General features: G+C 38.2%; 1 protein-coding gene across 15 annotated transcripts in view; it reads right to left on the bottom strand.

Annotated features, from left to right (window-relative positions):
- The window catches only part of NAV3 (neuron navigator 3), a 554,479-nt gene that overhangs the window by 35,298 nt on the left and 502,234 nt on the right, over positions 1–16,947 (bottom strand). For all 15 annotated transcript variants that reach the window (XM_087765091.1, XM_087765093.1, XM_087765082.1 and 12 more), the window contains 5 exons: positions 14,937–15,097; positions 12,892–13,080; positions 10,292–10,344; positions 5,469–5,492; positions 3,109–3,186 (listed from right to left, as the gene is read on the bottom strand). In XM_087765091.1, the coding sequence (XP_087621217.1) occupies positions 3,109–3,186; positions 5,469–5,492; positions 10,292–10,344; positions 12,892–13,080; positions 14,937–15,097 (505 nt within the window). The remainder of the gene's footprint in view (positions 1–3,108; positions 3,187–5,468; positions 5,493–10,291; positions 10,345–12,891; positions 13,081–14,936; positions 15,098–16,947) is intronic.

Below are 16,947 nucleotides of genomic sequence, written 5' to 3'. Positions count from 1 at the left end.
ATATCAATTCTGTAATTAGCCTAAATTTCAGAGGCCATATCACAATTAAAATATTTGTATATACACTCTGTTTTCAAGCTGGATTTTATTCCTGATGTTTAAGTGATGCTTTGTAGAATTTACTTACATAAAGTGCTTACACAGAATTAGTACTAACACATCTTTAAGGGGTCTCTTTTGATCCTTTGGATTAATATGGAAATGCTTTTTTTTTTTAATGATTTACGTCTTCTGTACCAGAAATAGCAGAAAAAGAACTCAGAACCAGGCTTATTGTGAAATACTTTTCATTTTTTGGTTTTGTAAAGTATATCTCTCATCACAGCATCCAAAAAAATATTTACTTATAATAACTAGTAATATCTACTTTTCTTTTAAGATTGTTTTTATCATGAAGGTGTCTAAAGCTCTTGTTAATGCCTGGAGAATTTGAAGCCTCTAAGTTTCATGCTCCTGACAAGTTTAATTTTGAGGGAAATTCCACATGTTGGGGATTTGGAAAAAGGAAAGATTTCTGTGGTGCCATTTAAAAACCCCATGTGCTAAAAGGATCAGCTTTAGGATTGCTTATAGGTTTAGAGTTTAAAGACTGTCTCCATAGAGATGGATTAGAAGGCGGGTGACACAGTCAAAAGAAAGTGATCAAATTAACCTTTATACAACACACGGTGTGCGTGCACATATATATATATATATATGCATACAAGCACATACAGGTTTAAAAACTTGGTACTTCTGGAAAATGTTACCCCTCCAATTAGATTAGTAGAAAAGCTATGAGTATTCTTCCCAGGTGTTCAGAAGTCCAGAGGCAGTGTATGGGACCAGATCCCCAACCAACACAGCGTGAGTTAATCAGATTGAATCCAACTTATTTCTCACCTGTGCAGCAGAGTTTGAGTGAAAACCAGGCCAAAATGTAACTATCCATTTTTAGCTTGACTCAGTTTCTTTGACCAAATCTAGATGGACCAAATTTAATTGTAACTTGGAGCTGACTTTGAAAACTTGTCTGGAATAGGTAATGTTATTAGACACCCGTCTGAATGGTGTTTACTCCACAGAAAGGAATACTGACCAGAGATACAGGCAATGACTTCTAACTAACACTGGGGAGAAACTGGATGCAATTGGGCCAAATGAACCGAACAGTGGCCTCATTGCTTCAGTTGCTGGGGAGGATGCTTTGCCATCCTCACTCTATTGCCCTTGTTACTGTATTATAGGCTACAGCATTGATGGTGTGACTGGAAAAGGATGGAGACTAAAGAGAGTAATCTTTCGACACATCAGCAAGAAAGAATACACTGGTACTAGTGGAAGGAGAGAAGGGCAAACTGCTTTTCTGCCCAGAGAGTAAAGTGGGGCATGGTACCAAGAGCCAGAGTTATCCTCATCAGAGGGGCTCAGAACTCCACCAGCACAGGTCCACCACAGGCAAACAATTTAGTCTTACTGATGTGGCACCACTGCTCAGAATCACAGAATGCTTTGGTTTGGGAGGGACTTTTAAAGATCATCTAGTCCAACCCCCTGACTGTGGGCAGGGACATCTTTCACTAGGTCAGGCACTTGCAGGAATCAAGTTAACTCTTCTGGATAACACCAGCTGCTGCTGCGTGGGCATTAGCAGGGCACTCAGAGTGGCTGTGGGGATGTCTGTGAGGGTGCTGTGTCGCAAGCCCAGCCACAGCCCACCTCCCTGTGCGCCCCACCACAAGGCAGAGCTGCTGCAACACTGCGATTTTGGTGGAAAGAAAAGTGCCCTGCAGAGAACAACAGACTTGTTAGCAAACACGACTACCCGAGGCATGCTGGCTTAGCTCTTCTGAACTCTTGGTGTTGGTTTTAGTTTGCTGCTCTCAGAATGTGTGAGTAAAGAATTGCCCACTGTGGCAAAGAAGATTAGTGTCTAAAATACATGACAGATGGAACCGCATACCGAGGATAGGCATAAATTCCCAAATGAATAACCCAACCCAGAATCTAGCTTTTGAATTTACGAACATTGCAGGACTCCATTATTGTCTGCTTCACTAGTTTGTTCTCAGAACTCAGGACAGACTGGCAACCCATACTGCTACAGAGGTACAAACACCCACAGGTTTTCTGCAGCCACCTCAACAGAGCAGAAAGTGCTAAGACTAGCTCTTCTACATTTGTGTGGTAGTCTTAAGAGAACAAGTAGCTTTCATACAGCTAGAGATTATTTTCCCACAACATGAACATAGTACTACTTCAACAACTGAAATAAATTCTTGAAAATAATGACACTATTTATAGATCTAAATACTCAGTACATCTACATTTTGAAGAAAGGCACACTCTAGGTTGCCCAAGACATCAGGAAGCTGCTTTCTTGAAATGCAAAATGATACTCTCTTGCAACTGCATCTCAGCTTTCCTTGGGAATGGCAACTGCAGTTATCTCCTGAATTGCATTTAAAAATCACTATACAACAGATTGTTCAGTAACTGTCCGGTAACTTCATCTGAAACCATAGTAACCAGACAGGATTGTAGCTCACATTCCCTGTCTGGCATTATTTTCTGATAACATATTCAATAACTCATATTACCAGTGTATGACAATTGGAAGGAACACCAGGGACCTCTCTGTGAAATAGCCCAGTTTCCATTAGTTATATATCAGCACAATTATTGCAGCATATGAATTCTATATAGAATTGTATACTGTTCTTCTCTCCACGTCTATCTGTATTTTGCAGGACTTATCTTTGTGAAATGAAATTATAATGAATTCTATCAGAATCTACAATTCATGCCCTTTCTTTGGTTGTGTCTCTTTACTTTTGGGCCTTTTTTTAATTGATTCTGAAGAGAGTGGAACTGAAATGGATAGGACTGTTGTCACGTCCCAAGTGTGGAAACTCTCATTTCTATTTCCACTGTGTTTGATTACTTCTTCTGCTTGAAGCTGAGACAATACAGACACTTAATGAAATAACTAATTTGAAAAACACCAAAATAAATAAATAGTAAGAGTCTCCCAGATCACGTGTTGGTACTTGAATTAAGTAAGGGCTGGTAGCCCATCTGATAATGTATTCTCTGATACTGTTTATGATCACAAGCAAAAATACTTACATTTGCTGAAAGCTGAGATGTAAGGGTAGCAACTTTCTCTTGGGATGCAACCAGCTCTCTCCGTAGTTTCTGAATTTGCTAGATTAAAAAAAAAAAAAGACTGCTGTCAGCATTTCAGCAATTTGCTTCTGTTGTGTTTTTTTTTGTTGTTTGTTTTCTTATGGGATCTCTAATAGGTTTACAATATCGTAGTTTCACATTTTAATCTCAGAACTATTCAGAAATACAAATTCTTAGAAGTTTGCACTTAGTGCTGCTCCAACTCTTTTCTTGAACTTAACCAGTGCATGAGCTAGGATCCCAGTTAAAGGAGCACATATGGGCAAATGCTTAATTACTTCATATGTACAATCCCCTGTTTGTACATATAAATGTCATGTTTTTTAATCAAATCCCATAAGTTCCAAACATATCTTTAGTGCAGTCAAGGATAGCAGCCCTGGATGAGATCTGAGATTATGAAACATGAAAGAATTTGAGGGAGGTTCACTTTGCCTGACTGTAGACATGATGCAACCAACATATGTTAAATGTCTACATTAGATTCAGACGAAGTGCCAAAAAGTACTCCCCTGCTGCCTGGCATGAAGAAGGCTTCGATGACTACCTCAGACACAGATTTTTGCTTCATGGATGTCTAAAGTTAGCTGAGGCACAGTAAGATTTTTTGTCTCTAACACAATACTTCCTATAGTCCCAGAGATTCAAACATGCAGCCTCTTCAAACCTTCTATATCTTTCAAAAACTTGCTGGCCAGCTTAAAAACATGTTGCTTTAAATGCGACTGTTGACATGAAAATATACTTAATTCAAGGCTCCTGTATCCTTTAATGAAAAACAGAATCAGGATAGATGTCTAACATGAAGGTCGTGCATCATTTTAAGCTCTTTTAACCCTATTTGAGATCTTACAGGGACTCCAGGCATTGCACTGAACGTAAGCACAGCACTTTGAAACCCCTTTCATACTCACACATAAAAGAAGTTATTCCAGACTAGAGAAGTAAAATGTCTAAAACTATCCTGGGAAAGGGAGCACATAACATTCACTAGTAAAGACTATTGCCGTACTTTAATTTTATGATTCCCATGAAAACCTACAGGGAATATTGCACAAGCTTTAAGAATTAACAAGTTCCTGTACATCTATGATACAAAAATAGCTAGGTCATTTACACTAGCTCAGAGCAGAGGAAACATTATCGAGCTGTTCTCCATCCTGGACTGCCACTTTTCTTTTTCCAAGTTTTCTGTTTGGTTTTCAATATCAATTATTTCACCTTCCTGCTTAAGCTACACTTTCATCACATTCCTGCAAGTATACAAAGGCAGTTCTCATGAAGTGCTGTTCAGCACCTTCTGCAAGAGCATCATAGAGCAGACCTAAGTACTGAGGAAACACCACGTAGAAATGCACAGGAAAGACATGTTGTTTCACCACTATATACAGCCCTGTATAAAGGCAATGAAATGAGGAATTGTCTTTTACACTACTGAGCTATGACATGCTTCTTCAGCTCCTTTACTTTAACTTTCAGAAAAAGGAGCTTAGAAAATTCAAGTAGAAATTATATTGAAATATGCTGCAGCAAGTAAGGAAGAATATGTTTATTTGTTCAACTTCCTCAAAATATCTTTGAGTTGACTTTTTCTCTGATTAGAATAGTAAAAATAGGAGCAGCATAAACACAGGCATGTGGCTCTGTGAAGTTGAAGCGCACCCCTTGGTGCTACATTTTATTGCTGCTACTCCTTGATGCCCTTTTAATACAACCAGGACTTCATTTTGAGAAAGACTGTAATTGTATCCAGCTGCTGACCCGGGCTTGTCACCCATTCTTATACACTGTGAGGAGAAAGAAGCTGTTTTCCACGTCAGATTTGATTTATATCTGAAATCAATATGCGTTGCTCTGAAATCCATCAAAGTGGTCAGTTTCAGAAATTTAATAATGCAAAATGTAAGAGAGAGAAGTTCAAAGTGAACATTTGAAGTATTTTTCTCCTGAAAGGCAGCACATTACCTAAAATTGCACAGTCCCTTAGATCTAGTCCAGAGTGGTATTAAGTCTGAAATCAGATGTATCACAACTCTTCCACTCAGCAGCCCAATTCTCATCGATTCTTTTCACCTTTTCAGAACCTCAGCCAGGAGGCATTCTTCAGCACAATGCTAAGAAAACACCTTCAGTGCACTAGAAGCTGCATCGGTTCTTTACCAATTCTTCTCAAAAAGTGGTACAAAGACATAGGGTTTCTTTTCCCCAGTGACTCAACAGTTTAACCACAGCAGATAAACAATAAACTTTAAAATAATATAATACAATACACAACTATAGAAACAAAGAAAAGTTTTTACCTCTGAATGTGCCTTTTCTTCTGCCTGGAAGAAAACAAAGAAGAAATGGCTTAGAAACTGTCTGCAACATAATTGCGGTAATAGAAAATAAAAGCCAGCTACACTGAAGTGAAATGAATAGTTTCACGGATCCATTACATTTAAGGAAGGTATGCCATAAAAACAATAAATGGAATTCTTTTCAACTTACTTGGCAAGGCTCCATCTGAAACCCCAAAGAGTTTGCCAGCATACTGACAACATGAAACAGTGGATAAAGGGAGAACAGGAACAGAACTGCAGAAACTGCAGCTACATTTCTAAGATGCAAAAGAAAATTTGCTATGCTGTCACTGCATGGACCTTAGTCTGTTACCAGCAAACTTTTACACCATAATGATTATTATGGTTCCTGAAACTATATTTGTTTTACTGTATACTGAGCACTATTCCTAACCGACTAATCCCTGCTAAGAGAAGTTGGCAGCACACCAGTAAAACATATATGGGGGAAGGTGAGGGGAGAGGGGTACTTGCACTTTAAAATAATTTCTTCCATACAGAGTACTGACCAAAATATTAAGGGCTATCAAGGCACATTAAAGTTTCAGCTTAAACTTGCTAATAATATTTAATAATTTTAGATATTTTCCATATTGTTATGTATTGTGTCATATAATGATGCTATTTACTCATCATTCTTTTTCAATAAACTAAGAAACTAAATCATTGCAAGGCAAACCTTTGAAAGTCATTAAATTTGTAAGCATGGGAGTAGTCTAATTTAGGAGGCATTTGGTGGACAGAGAAATCTTGCTTCAGTGGGATTCTAATGGAAAGGAATGGCATGCCATGAGAGAGGAACCCTTTCATAACATAAAATAAGAATCAGTTAATGTACTGGAAATCAATCCACCCCATGATCTGAGGTGGCCCAAGTTCAAAGCAGCAGTCTAAGATTGTCTGGCAGAGAAGTAGAGCAGTAAAAGAAAAATGCGGATAGAAGAATTAGCTGTAAATAACACTAGAAAGGCTAAGAAAACCAAAGGTAAGAGTTCCTCAGAAGATTCCCTGACTTCAGGCAGTATCCGTTTTATTACAAATTAATATAGCTACTTTTTTAGCCTGTATTAAGCACAACTTTTGTGCTGTTAGAATTTTAATAATTTATTATAGAAATGTTTTCTTACTTTCCCTGGTGTAGGGGGAGAAGACTTTTAGAAAATGCCTCTTTCCATACATGTTTATCTGTTAACAGTCACTGTGATGCTATGATATTTCCCTGTGCACTTAGAACTGCTCTTGACTGAAACTACTGTAATACGTGATACATTACTACACGGGAATGATTTACTATAATGATTGTTTTATTTACCAGCACTGATGTGACACACATACTGATACTAACTTTCTGATCTATGTTCACAAAAAGGAGATCTGCCTACAGAAAAAATGGAATTTCTATTCTCATTATTGTTACTTCAAACACGAAGTGCATGAAAAGTCACAAAGGGATCAAGAAATACCATGTCCCCTTATGAATTCTACTGTGCCAAGAAAAGCAAAAAAATAAAAATTTAGGGTTGGTGACCTTTTCTGAAACCGCCATGTGGGGATGTGGTCCCTCATCCTTAGACCGCCGGCCCCTGCTGATGAAGACAGTGCTACATGTTGTTACCAGATGACTCCCTCACTGTACAAGGAAGCATTGCCTCTCTCCCAGAGTTCAGAGAGGTGGCTCCCACAAATTTTGTGGGCCGTGGAAGAAGTAAATGAAAGAGAAAGAACAGGATTCTGGGCATACTTTCAACTTAAAAAATAAAATCTGGCAACCAAATACATCTGAGCAGGTTTTACTTCATGCTGACATCATTGTAACCCAGCACTCAGCCATTGGTTCAAAAGGCCCTGAAAGGAAACAATTTTTTTTCTCCCTCTACTTCTCTATCATATCTGTGCATCCCATCCTTGTAAGCATTATTTTTTTCTTTTTTTGAAGACTTAAAATATTAACATGCAAATGACATGTCCTTACACATCTCCTTTGAGCTTGGCTTAGCACAGTTAATGAAGTCTAGGGATTCTAAGTATAGCTAATGCTGAGAGCCAGTGCGAGCAATATAGTAATTAACTAAATATGTGCAAATTGCAGTGTCTCACCTACTGAGCAGGAGGAGATTAAAACTGGAGACAACCTATCGTAATTTACACTACCACACATCTTCAGCTTCTTGGAGAGCTAGATATATTCACTGCCAAAACCCAATCAGTATTTCAATCCTACAGTCTACTAAGTCCGCTTACATGGCATAATTTTCTGTGAAACCAAATGTTTATCTCTGTACATGCATATCTCTACAAGCTAGATTTCCAGTCTATTCAGTTAAGTCCTGAAAACCCAAATGCAAATCAAGAAGAAAGCCAATACATACAGAAAATACTAGTGAATGCAGAACTTCTCTCTCATTGGACTTATTCATTGCAATGGCAGCAAATCATGAAATGTGCCTTCTGAATCTCATATTCTAATTCTCAAGAAACAATCTTCAGAGAATAACTTCAAGAGTTTCAGCTATCCTTTGGTAATAATACATAAAGATCTTGATCTTTATTTAGTACTTTGTCTGAATCTCCCCAGTGATTAGGCTGCAGAAAACCACGAGCACCAAGGCTTAAGGCAATGCTTGAGAAATCTGATAAATATATTTGATTGAGATACTTCTGGAAAAGCAGATGCTTTGGAGTTCCTGCTTAGTGATTTCGGCCTGCTTAAGGTAAAAAAGCTCTCGTACTCCTCCTTGAATCTAGCAATAGCTAAAAGCGCGTTACATGTGCCATAACACTGTGAAGCTATTCCTTTCTGGAGGAAATGGGGCACTGCACCGTATCATTGAACAATGAAATGTTGTTCTCAGCTTTCAGCTGATGTGATACTCATTGCCAGCCTTTCATGTTTCTATACTCCACTTGTGCATCACCTTCTGATTAATTGCTGAAAAGTTTAAACTTTTTTCACAGGATGAGCGGGATCAAGCAGAAGAAATTCTGATCAAAAATCATCCCTAAAGGTCAACACTAGTGATTTTGTCATACTAATTCCTTTCTTGCCCTTTACAAACTTTTCTGTAACTTCCATTATTGTGTTTACATAATCCATAATTTAAGGGGTGGGGCTTAGCTGCAATGTGAATTCGCAGTCAGACATTTCAGAAGATATTCCACTGGCTTACAGTATGAACTTGGGTAAACAGTTTAAAGTTTGTTTTGCAGGAAAAATATTGTTCTCTAATATTATGGGTTTTAGGTAATATTTCCAAGATACTCTGTAATCTTGAATGATAGCAGGTTATATAAATAGGAAGTATTAGTAAACCCTTGCTATAATACACAACTTCAGAGCAGAGATATTTCAGAATTACTGACTGACTGGATACTGAAAGCATCCTGTGTCAGTTTGTAATTTGATTTTTACCAGCTATCAGTTTCATAACATTCTTGTAAATTTTGATGTCAAAGCTTGAATTATAATTTTGGACACTCCTTCATGCAAGTTGGTGGCAGTGTCTCATAGACAGGGAAACAGTAGTAAAGATTTTTCCACTACCAAAATGTGAGAAGCTTTGCTTTGAATGTTAGTCATACCTTATGTGCAGCCAGTCTGTACATACATTCTACCTCCCCCAAATAATTTGGGGCTGATCTGGACTGGAATTGCTTGCAACTTGATGCGTGTCTACCTGATGTTTTAGACATGTATAGACCTTTTTATGATGAAACAACCTGGAGAGACACCATTTTGGTAGACATTGTGCATGGATGCAAACTACTTTCCAAGCTAACATGAGTTTAGCATTGAGATATGGCTACCAAATGGTAGAAATGCATCAGGCTGCATGGGCTCAATATTCCCAGGCAAGAACTGGTGTTGGCTCCGGGTAGAGGAGTCCATGTCATTCCCGGGATGTCAGCTGACACTATTCAACACCTGAAAACATGGAGAGGAGACAGACTATTTATGAATGCATGATATGAAAGCAGATAAGTGGGTTGCACTCCCGTGAAAAAGAGCTACTACAGCATGTAATTGTAGTTAGAGAATAGGTTGCAAAGCAACTGTTGTGTATCAGCAAGGGAATGTCCAAACATGTTTAACTCCTCCCATATGGATGATTTCTTGTAAGCAGAACAACTGAAGCAACAAATTATGCAGAAGATCTCAAAAAAGATACCAAAACAATAAAATAGAGAAAAAAAAATCAAACCCAGAACTTCTGCTTGAGCTAGAATACAATTATTACTCAATCTAATTAATCTAATTAACTAAGATAAATAATTTTTAAAGACACTCTTCTCTTTGGAAATAACATCTAAATACTATCATTTGCAACAGGGACCAGTAGACATTTAACCTGCAAATTGTATCTCCCTTACCCTGAAGCAAACTTGTCTTTTCCAAGAAGTGTGTGTTGAACAGTGACATGACAAAAACACTTCATAAATTGTGCAATTAGAAAACTAGCTGAAAATAACCAAAACTATTCAAAATTATCAACTACAATAGCATAAGGACCCCCCCTTAAAGAGAGACTCCCAGACCATTATTTTCTTTTTAGCTTTCAAAATATACACTAGCTGATTTTAAGCAGTTCTAAGCAAATCACATAAAAAAATCAAAATAATGTATTCTAAAATAGCATGACAGTAATATCAAAGTTGAAAATAAATGTTCCTGCTTTATTGCAGTACAATTTTAATCCTTCTAAATCTCAAAGCATTGAAAGTTTCATGAACAATGAATAAGAACAGAGGCAGGCAGAACTTTTTTCTAAAATGTCAATACTCACCGTAGAGTAGAGAGAGGATGTGCTGGAGACAAGTGATAACGAGGATCCATGTACTTTAAAAAAATGAAAATAACACGAAATATTGATGAAAGCATAAAAGTTCCCCCACGTAGCTCAATAACTAAACACCTTTTTAAAATAAGAACCAGTCTTCCATGAAGAATAATTATGAGCTATCAGTATAGAAAAGCTATTGATATTTTTTTCTGCACTTAAAGAGATTGTTCTATAAAAAAAAAAAAGCCCTTTTCTGTGTGTGAGGTAGGAGAGCGAGCCAGTGAGAGTCAGTATTATTACCAGCAAATCAAGCATCATGTTTGTTGCTTTGACAAAAAATCATTTTAAAAATACACTTTTTAGAGAAACCAGAAATTGAGCTGTTTATACACCTGTCCAAAGCTGAGCAAACTGATTTTAATAAGGGACTATGCTTTGCAAAACAGTTCACCTTCCCTGGGGTGAGCTCCCAGGCTTTGCTCAGCTGGTTTCTCACTCAGCACAACGCAGACCTGTGCATGCTTGCACTTGTAGTCTGTGTGAAGGGGTTACCGCAAGACATGGTGCCATATTCCCACTAATCATCAGTAGAGTCAGCCTCAAGAGCACCGAGTGAATGTTGCAGGACTTCAACTCAAAAAATGGGGTTTCTGGCCTCTCTGAAAATGGCAAGTGAAGCCTAAACTGAGAAAAAATTGCCCCTTCTGCTCCTGATGACTCTCCTGAGGAAGGATACACCAACAGAGAATTTTAAGGAATATAATTTAGTTCAATACTTCTTTTCATTTTTGTTTCAAAAGAAATTTGTTCAATATTTATAATCTGCCAGGGTCTGGTAAATAAATTATTTTGCTTTAATAGCTACCTGGCATCCGTATGCCAAACTGACAATACAAGAACACTTGCATTAGCCAAATAGACTTTAAATCCAATTTTGTAACTGAGCAAATATTTACAAAGATGTGGTACACTGACCATTGAAATCCTCTTGCTTTCAATATATCTTTGGTCTCCAGTCTCTGCTTTAAATCTCTCAGGTAAATTCCCATTCTGCCGTCCTACACAGTGGCTCTACCCATTACCCCACTTTTTTCACTATAACCTTCACCAGAGCTCCTATCTTAAATAAAATACATTTGGCCTTCCAACAGCATCATTTCATGTTAATCTCTAATGACCATAAACCGCTGAAAACTGTTTATTATTGCTGCATTGACTTTCATTTACTCATGTTGATCACGGTTATCCACTCCAGCTGGATATGAAACATGACCAATGAAAAAGCTTTCGTCAAAGCCGCTGGTGCCCTATTACTGAAATTCTAGATTTAACACCTCTTTTTCTGTGCATAAATTATTTGCCTTGTTTTCTCTATTCTGCTTTCAGTGTTTCCTTTGATAATTCTCCTGTTCCTCAGCAAAGGGTCTGTAGTCACCTCTGTCCTTGAATTATGTGATATGCTTCTGTGCAGTCAACCATCCTCTCTGTGCTGACAACTCACAGCTTGATCTGTCCTGCACCTTACTGCTAGTATTACATACCCAGATGTCTGCCTGACATATCATCTAAAATACAGAAGAAGGAATTGAAAAGTAAAAGTATTAGTTGTCCCTTCTTTCATCTAGGACTTTTTTTTTCCCCTTTTATCTCATAACTATGAGCTTTGGGGCTAGGGGAAGACTTTTTTATTTGCTTGTTATAAAGACCATTTATATTGTCATCACTTAGCAGTAAGCAAGGTTGATGAGATGATGTTATAGAGAGAATCTCCATTAAATTTTAGTGGGGTGGTTTTGTTCTTTGCTTTTTTTTGGTGTTTTGTTGCTTTTTGGTTTGGTGGGTTTATTTTTTGGTTTTGGTTTTGTTTTGTTTTGTTTTTTAATTAAAGGTGTGAGAACTCTGTGCTTATGGGAATTCTGCAAATAATCAGATTTACCAGAAATGTTAGGCAGAAGAAAATGTTACAGTTGTCAGATGCTCTGTGGTTTAAAAAGAACAAAAACCAAAACCAAGACAAAAAATATTCCCCAGATTCCAGGTGTTGTACATAGCATTAAAGAAACCAGACCAACAGTAATATCTGCATAAAGCAAGTATTGAGGTCAGATCAAATAGCAGAGTTTAAGTACATAGTGTTTACTGTAGGAAGCTGTAGGAAAGTGAGGAAATGAAATGACTATAAAAGAAAGGGGATGCTAAGTAGCACTGGCATTTGGGAAAAAAAGGGAAATACAGAAGTAGGACTAAGAAAGCATAGAATCACAGTAGTCAAGGTATGCTCAGACACTTCAAATTTAGAGGCAAAAAGAATAAAATAATTTTCCAAGAATAGCTTCCTTTCCTCCAAAATTTCTGATAAAGGATTTATACATGTATGACATACATAGCACTGCGTATTACTGTGTGAAAGAAATATCTTCCATGCTTTAGGGTAAGGAAGTCCTGGGAGTCCAGCCCAACAGAATTAAAAAAAAGCTTCACAAAATTATCTAAGTTTTTATGTTGCAGAAGAAATATTTTAAAATTTTACTACACTTTGGAGGCCTATTTCGGGGACCTATTTTGGGGCGTATTCACTGATCCAAATAGTAACTCAGTCTTACCTTCTTCCATGCTGTCCCTGAATGAACCTGAATGACTAATCGCTCGTGGTCTTTCTTCTAAGGATGTAGCACTGCCACACAGTTGGGAGTCGTCATACAGATCAAAAGAAGTGTCTTGTGCAGGGATGCTGTTTGAACGCATCATACTGGGTCCAGGAAGGTTAAACTGAGATAGGTTGGTTGGACTCACTGGAATACAAAGCTTTATTAATGAAGCACATTTCCATTAAAAGAATTTTGGTTCTGCACAAAATTGTAGGACTAGCATGGTTAGGTGGACTTTGCGCTGTTGAGAAAATTAGAGACTTTTACTCCTACATACAAAGCCACGACAAAATGGTGAAGCAGATGATCTCCAAGGAGATGGATGACACTAATCCTGTAAAACACATGGTAGCACTAACTCTGGTGTCTGAATACACACTTGTTCACTTTGACAGCCCAAGACAGAAAATCAATGGGAGAGATTCAAAAGTTAAAAAGGAATAAGAAGTTGTAAGTATTTTTCATAAGCAGCTCTTCTCATAAATCAGTATCTGTATTTTATTGTTATATATCTATATTACTGACTGCTGTTATGACCAAAGTTTATTGGCATATGCAAGACATATTTATCCTTTGATTTTCTACAGCACCTACTACTATATTAGGTCAAAATTCCTGCACAGGCCAGTTGAATCTCATCATAATAAATAGGAGTAGTCCGATCGCTCATGGCTGAAATCCAGAACAGCACTGATGAACCTACTTTAAGCTTTTGCAAAGTTTGTTTGCTGGTAGGAAGGAAAGCCTGGTTATGGTTCACCTGGACCACATGAACTCAGTGCCTAGAAGAAAAAGCTAATTGTCCACCCAAACTCAGCCTCAGTGTTTGGACTTTTATTTTAGATCATGCAAAATGTTCCTTAAGTCATTAACTACCAGAGCAGCTGTGTTGTGAGAGCAAATTATTCCATAGGGCCATGATAATGGAAAGAAGCAAAGAACAATGACAAAATAAATTTTAAAAACGCTTGATCTTATTGCTCTCTGTTGTGAGTACAAGAACCATGAACAAAAAGAAAAAGAAGGTAATTGTAAGCAGAAAATGATAGAGTGAGAGAAACACTGCCTAAAAAGAGCTCTGTCTCAAACTACTGCAAGTACATGGAGGAAATCCAAAGCAGTGGCTTGCTTAGCCAGGATTCAATTTCATTTTTAAAGGTGGCTTTGTTCAACTTCTTTTCCCATATGTAATAAAGACCAACATTTGTATGTCTGATCAAATTTCTTTTGAGTGATTGTAACCTACTGATGCCATAAGCTGTGACAGAGTAACAGAAGTGTGAATGCTTCAAAGGTTACTGCTAGTTCCACAATAAGGGCCTAAAACACAAAAGCTCCTTGTGAACCTAGGCATGTGTCCAGCACGGTGCAAATAAATGGTTTTCTATTAAGCACTAAAGAAAAATAAAATTATTAACAAAACTAAATTTGTGTTGGATTATCTTGAAACAAGATCCAGAAGAACCAAATTTAAATCTTGACCTGTAATCAAATAAATTTTAAATGTGATTCACATCCTAAAATATTATATTGCATTCAAGGACAGGATCTGGATTGGGCCCAGTGCAGTTATAGCCAGGTCCAGCCACTGGAATGCATTAGAAAGGCCTATCTCAAAGCAAACCTGTATGTAGGAAAAAAGTAATGTTTAGTGTCTGGGTTAACATTCACTGAAATCACTGGAAAGAATCCTACTGACTGTGAATCCTAAAAGATGAGTAGCTTTGAACTAGAAGCTGATTTCCATCTCTGCCTCAGATTTTCTTCTCCTTGGGCAAGACATAGAGAATCTGTGCTTTTTTTCTGTATGCAAAATAGGAGGTACCCTGGCCTACTCCATGAAAACCACTGTGAGTTTCCCTTCATTAGTGAGGCACCACGATATGGTGATGGAGATGTTAAAATAAATTATCAAGTTTGGCAAACTAAGAAATATGAATGATTGAATTTTATGATTCTGTTCTAGAGTGGCAGAAACAGTGAAGGGAAACGACATTTACCCAGGTTGGAAAAGTGATATTTTCCAGTTGCAGATGAAGACATAGCTGAAGGAGAAACAAGCGGGGACTGACTGCCAGTGTCTTGGAGGCCTCCAGTTGAATGGGAGCGCAGCCATTCCTTGCCTTCCTCCTGACTCGTCTGCCGGGATGATGGAGTATATCTGAAAAACCACAGCTGACATGCTCAAAACAACGACAAGGTGACAGTTTGGAAAGAAACAGGTGTCACATAGATACACTTCAGCAGTTAGATAGAACAAAACCCTTGGAAAGCATCAAGTCAAGTGATTATCACCAGGGTAAAATTTACCATCTTATTACAACAGAAAAAGTACAGGACTTGAAACCCCTTTCACCTTCATCCCCCTCCCCGAGACAGCATTCCCTTCCTTTGAAGAGATATGATGATAAACCATAGAAGACAGACAACTGAGTTGACAGGAAAGGACTTCAAAGCTGTAGGAAGTGTACAGGCTGATGCAAAAGCTCAGAAGCTGTGTGTCTAGGATGGGGAATGGACAGACTAGAAGCCAAGAAATGTGAGTAGCTGCTTACAAAATGACATTTGCCACAGATCATGTGGGCAATTGGTTAGATGATAGGAGTGAAACAGATCAACAGCTCTGAAAAAAGAGTTTGCATTGGGAATGACAGCTACTCATGGTCATACGTGCGGTCTGTCGCTCTGAATGCTACTTGGCATTGTGTCCTGCCCCAAACTGGGGGGAGGGAAAGGGACAGGAAAAATCCACAATTAGCAGAAACAAGTTCTCTGGAAGGAAGAAGCCTGGCAATCAAATCATTCATCAACTGCTTCCTGTGGCAAACCAATAAAACAAGTGCAACTTGACACATGGGCTAAGAGGGAGAACTGGTAACTCACTGGCCCAGCCTCTTTTGGCTGGGCTGGAAGAAGGGCAATTCTGGCAGTGGTTAATAATTAACCGTGCAGACAACGTGGGTCTTAACCAAGAGATTGTTTTCAGTAATGTCTGCAATAGCCTGCTTCATTCAGCACAATGAAATGAGCACCTTCTTCACCACTGTCATGAGCCATCAGTGTTCCCCAAGCAGCGGAGCAGACAGGGCTTTTGATACTCTGGCTGCAGGCTTGCAAGGCACAAGTATTTCTGCTTAGAAAGCAGATTAAATGAACATGTAAGTTCTCATGTTGTGCTTGAGGTTTTGTACAATATTTTACGGCATTAAAACATCTTGTCCTGATTAAATATTTACTTCCTTTCTCCTTTCAAAAAGACAGCTATGATCTTTGCTTATAAATGTGGTAGAGCAGAGTTACTCAGTGGTTATCAGACCAGAAAGATGGCAAAATGAGAATTCAGGATCTGGGTCTTGGACTGGGGTCCCTGCACATTAAATCAAACTAACGGTATTTCTGGGATAACTGATCAGGATTATATGCCTATAAGCTGTTTTCCCACTCCATTTCACTTTCAGCTTTCAGCTACCATTAGAATTGTTCAGCCACAAACCTCAGTCGTCCCATTGTACCCTTGCAGGGTCCCCTTTATGCCTCTTTCATGTCCTCCACCTTTTCCATTCTCTCCCAATCCAAAATGATTGTTTTGGGATAATGGGAAATTTGATTAAATTCTTTTTAAGGAATGGGTAGTGCAGAAGAGCACAAAGTGCTATCTAGTCACAACACTTTATCTTAAAATTTCATAAAATATGATTTATCAATAACTCAAGAGATTTAACTGTGTGATTTCAGTGACCGGAAGGATGCAGACTGTCTGTGTGCATGCACATATACCCTTGCTTGTCAAATCTCCTTCCTGGATTAGGGAGATATAGGCTGCCATTCCTGATGAGACCAGACAAGTTACCTAATGATCCTCCCTTTTAACCATGGACTGCAGAAGACGGTAGATGACTTCTGTTTTCTGTGATGAAGACAGCTCTAATTAGTGGGGAATTAGTAGCAAAGTTGGACTCTGAGTATTGCTGGATAGGGATCAAGAACACTAGTTGGAGCAGGGCTCATTTT

This window comes from Nipponia nippon, unplaced genomic scaffold, assembly GCF_047370975.1.
Source record: "Nipponia nippon isolate SJK-2023a ecotype South Korea unplaced genomic scaffold, ASM4737097v1 scaffold_3, whole genome shotgun sequence".
Lineage (NCBI taxonomy): Eukaryota > Metazoa > Chordata > Aves > Pelecaniformes > Threskiornithidae > Nipponia > Nipponia nippon.
Note: the sequence above shows the minus strand (reverse complement) of the source record. Positions and strands in the feature narration are given on the sequence as shown.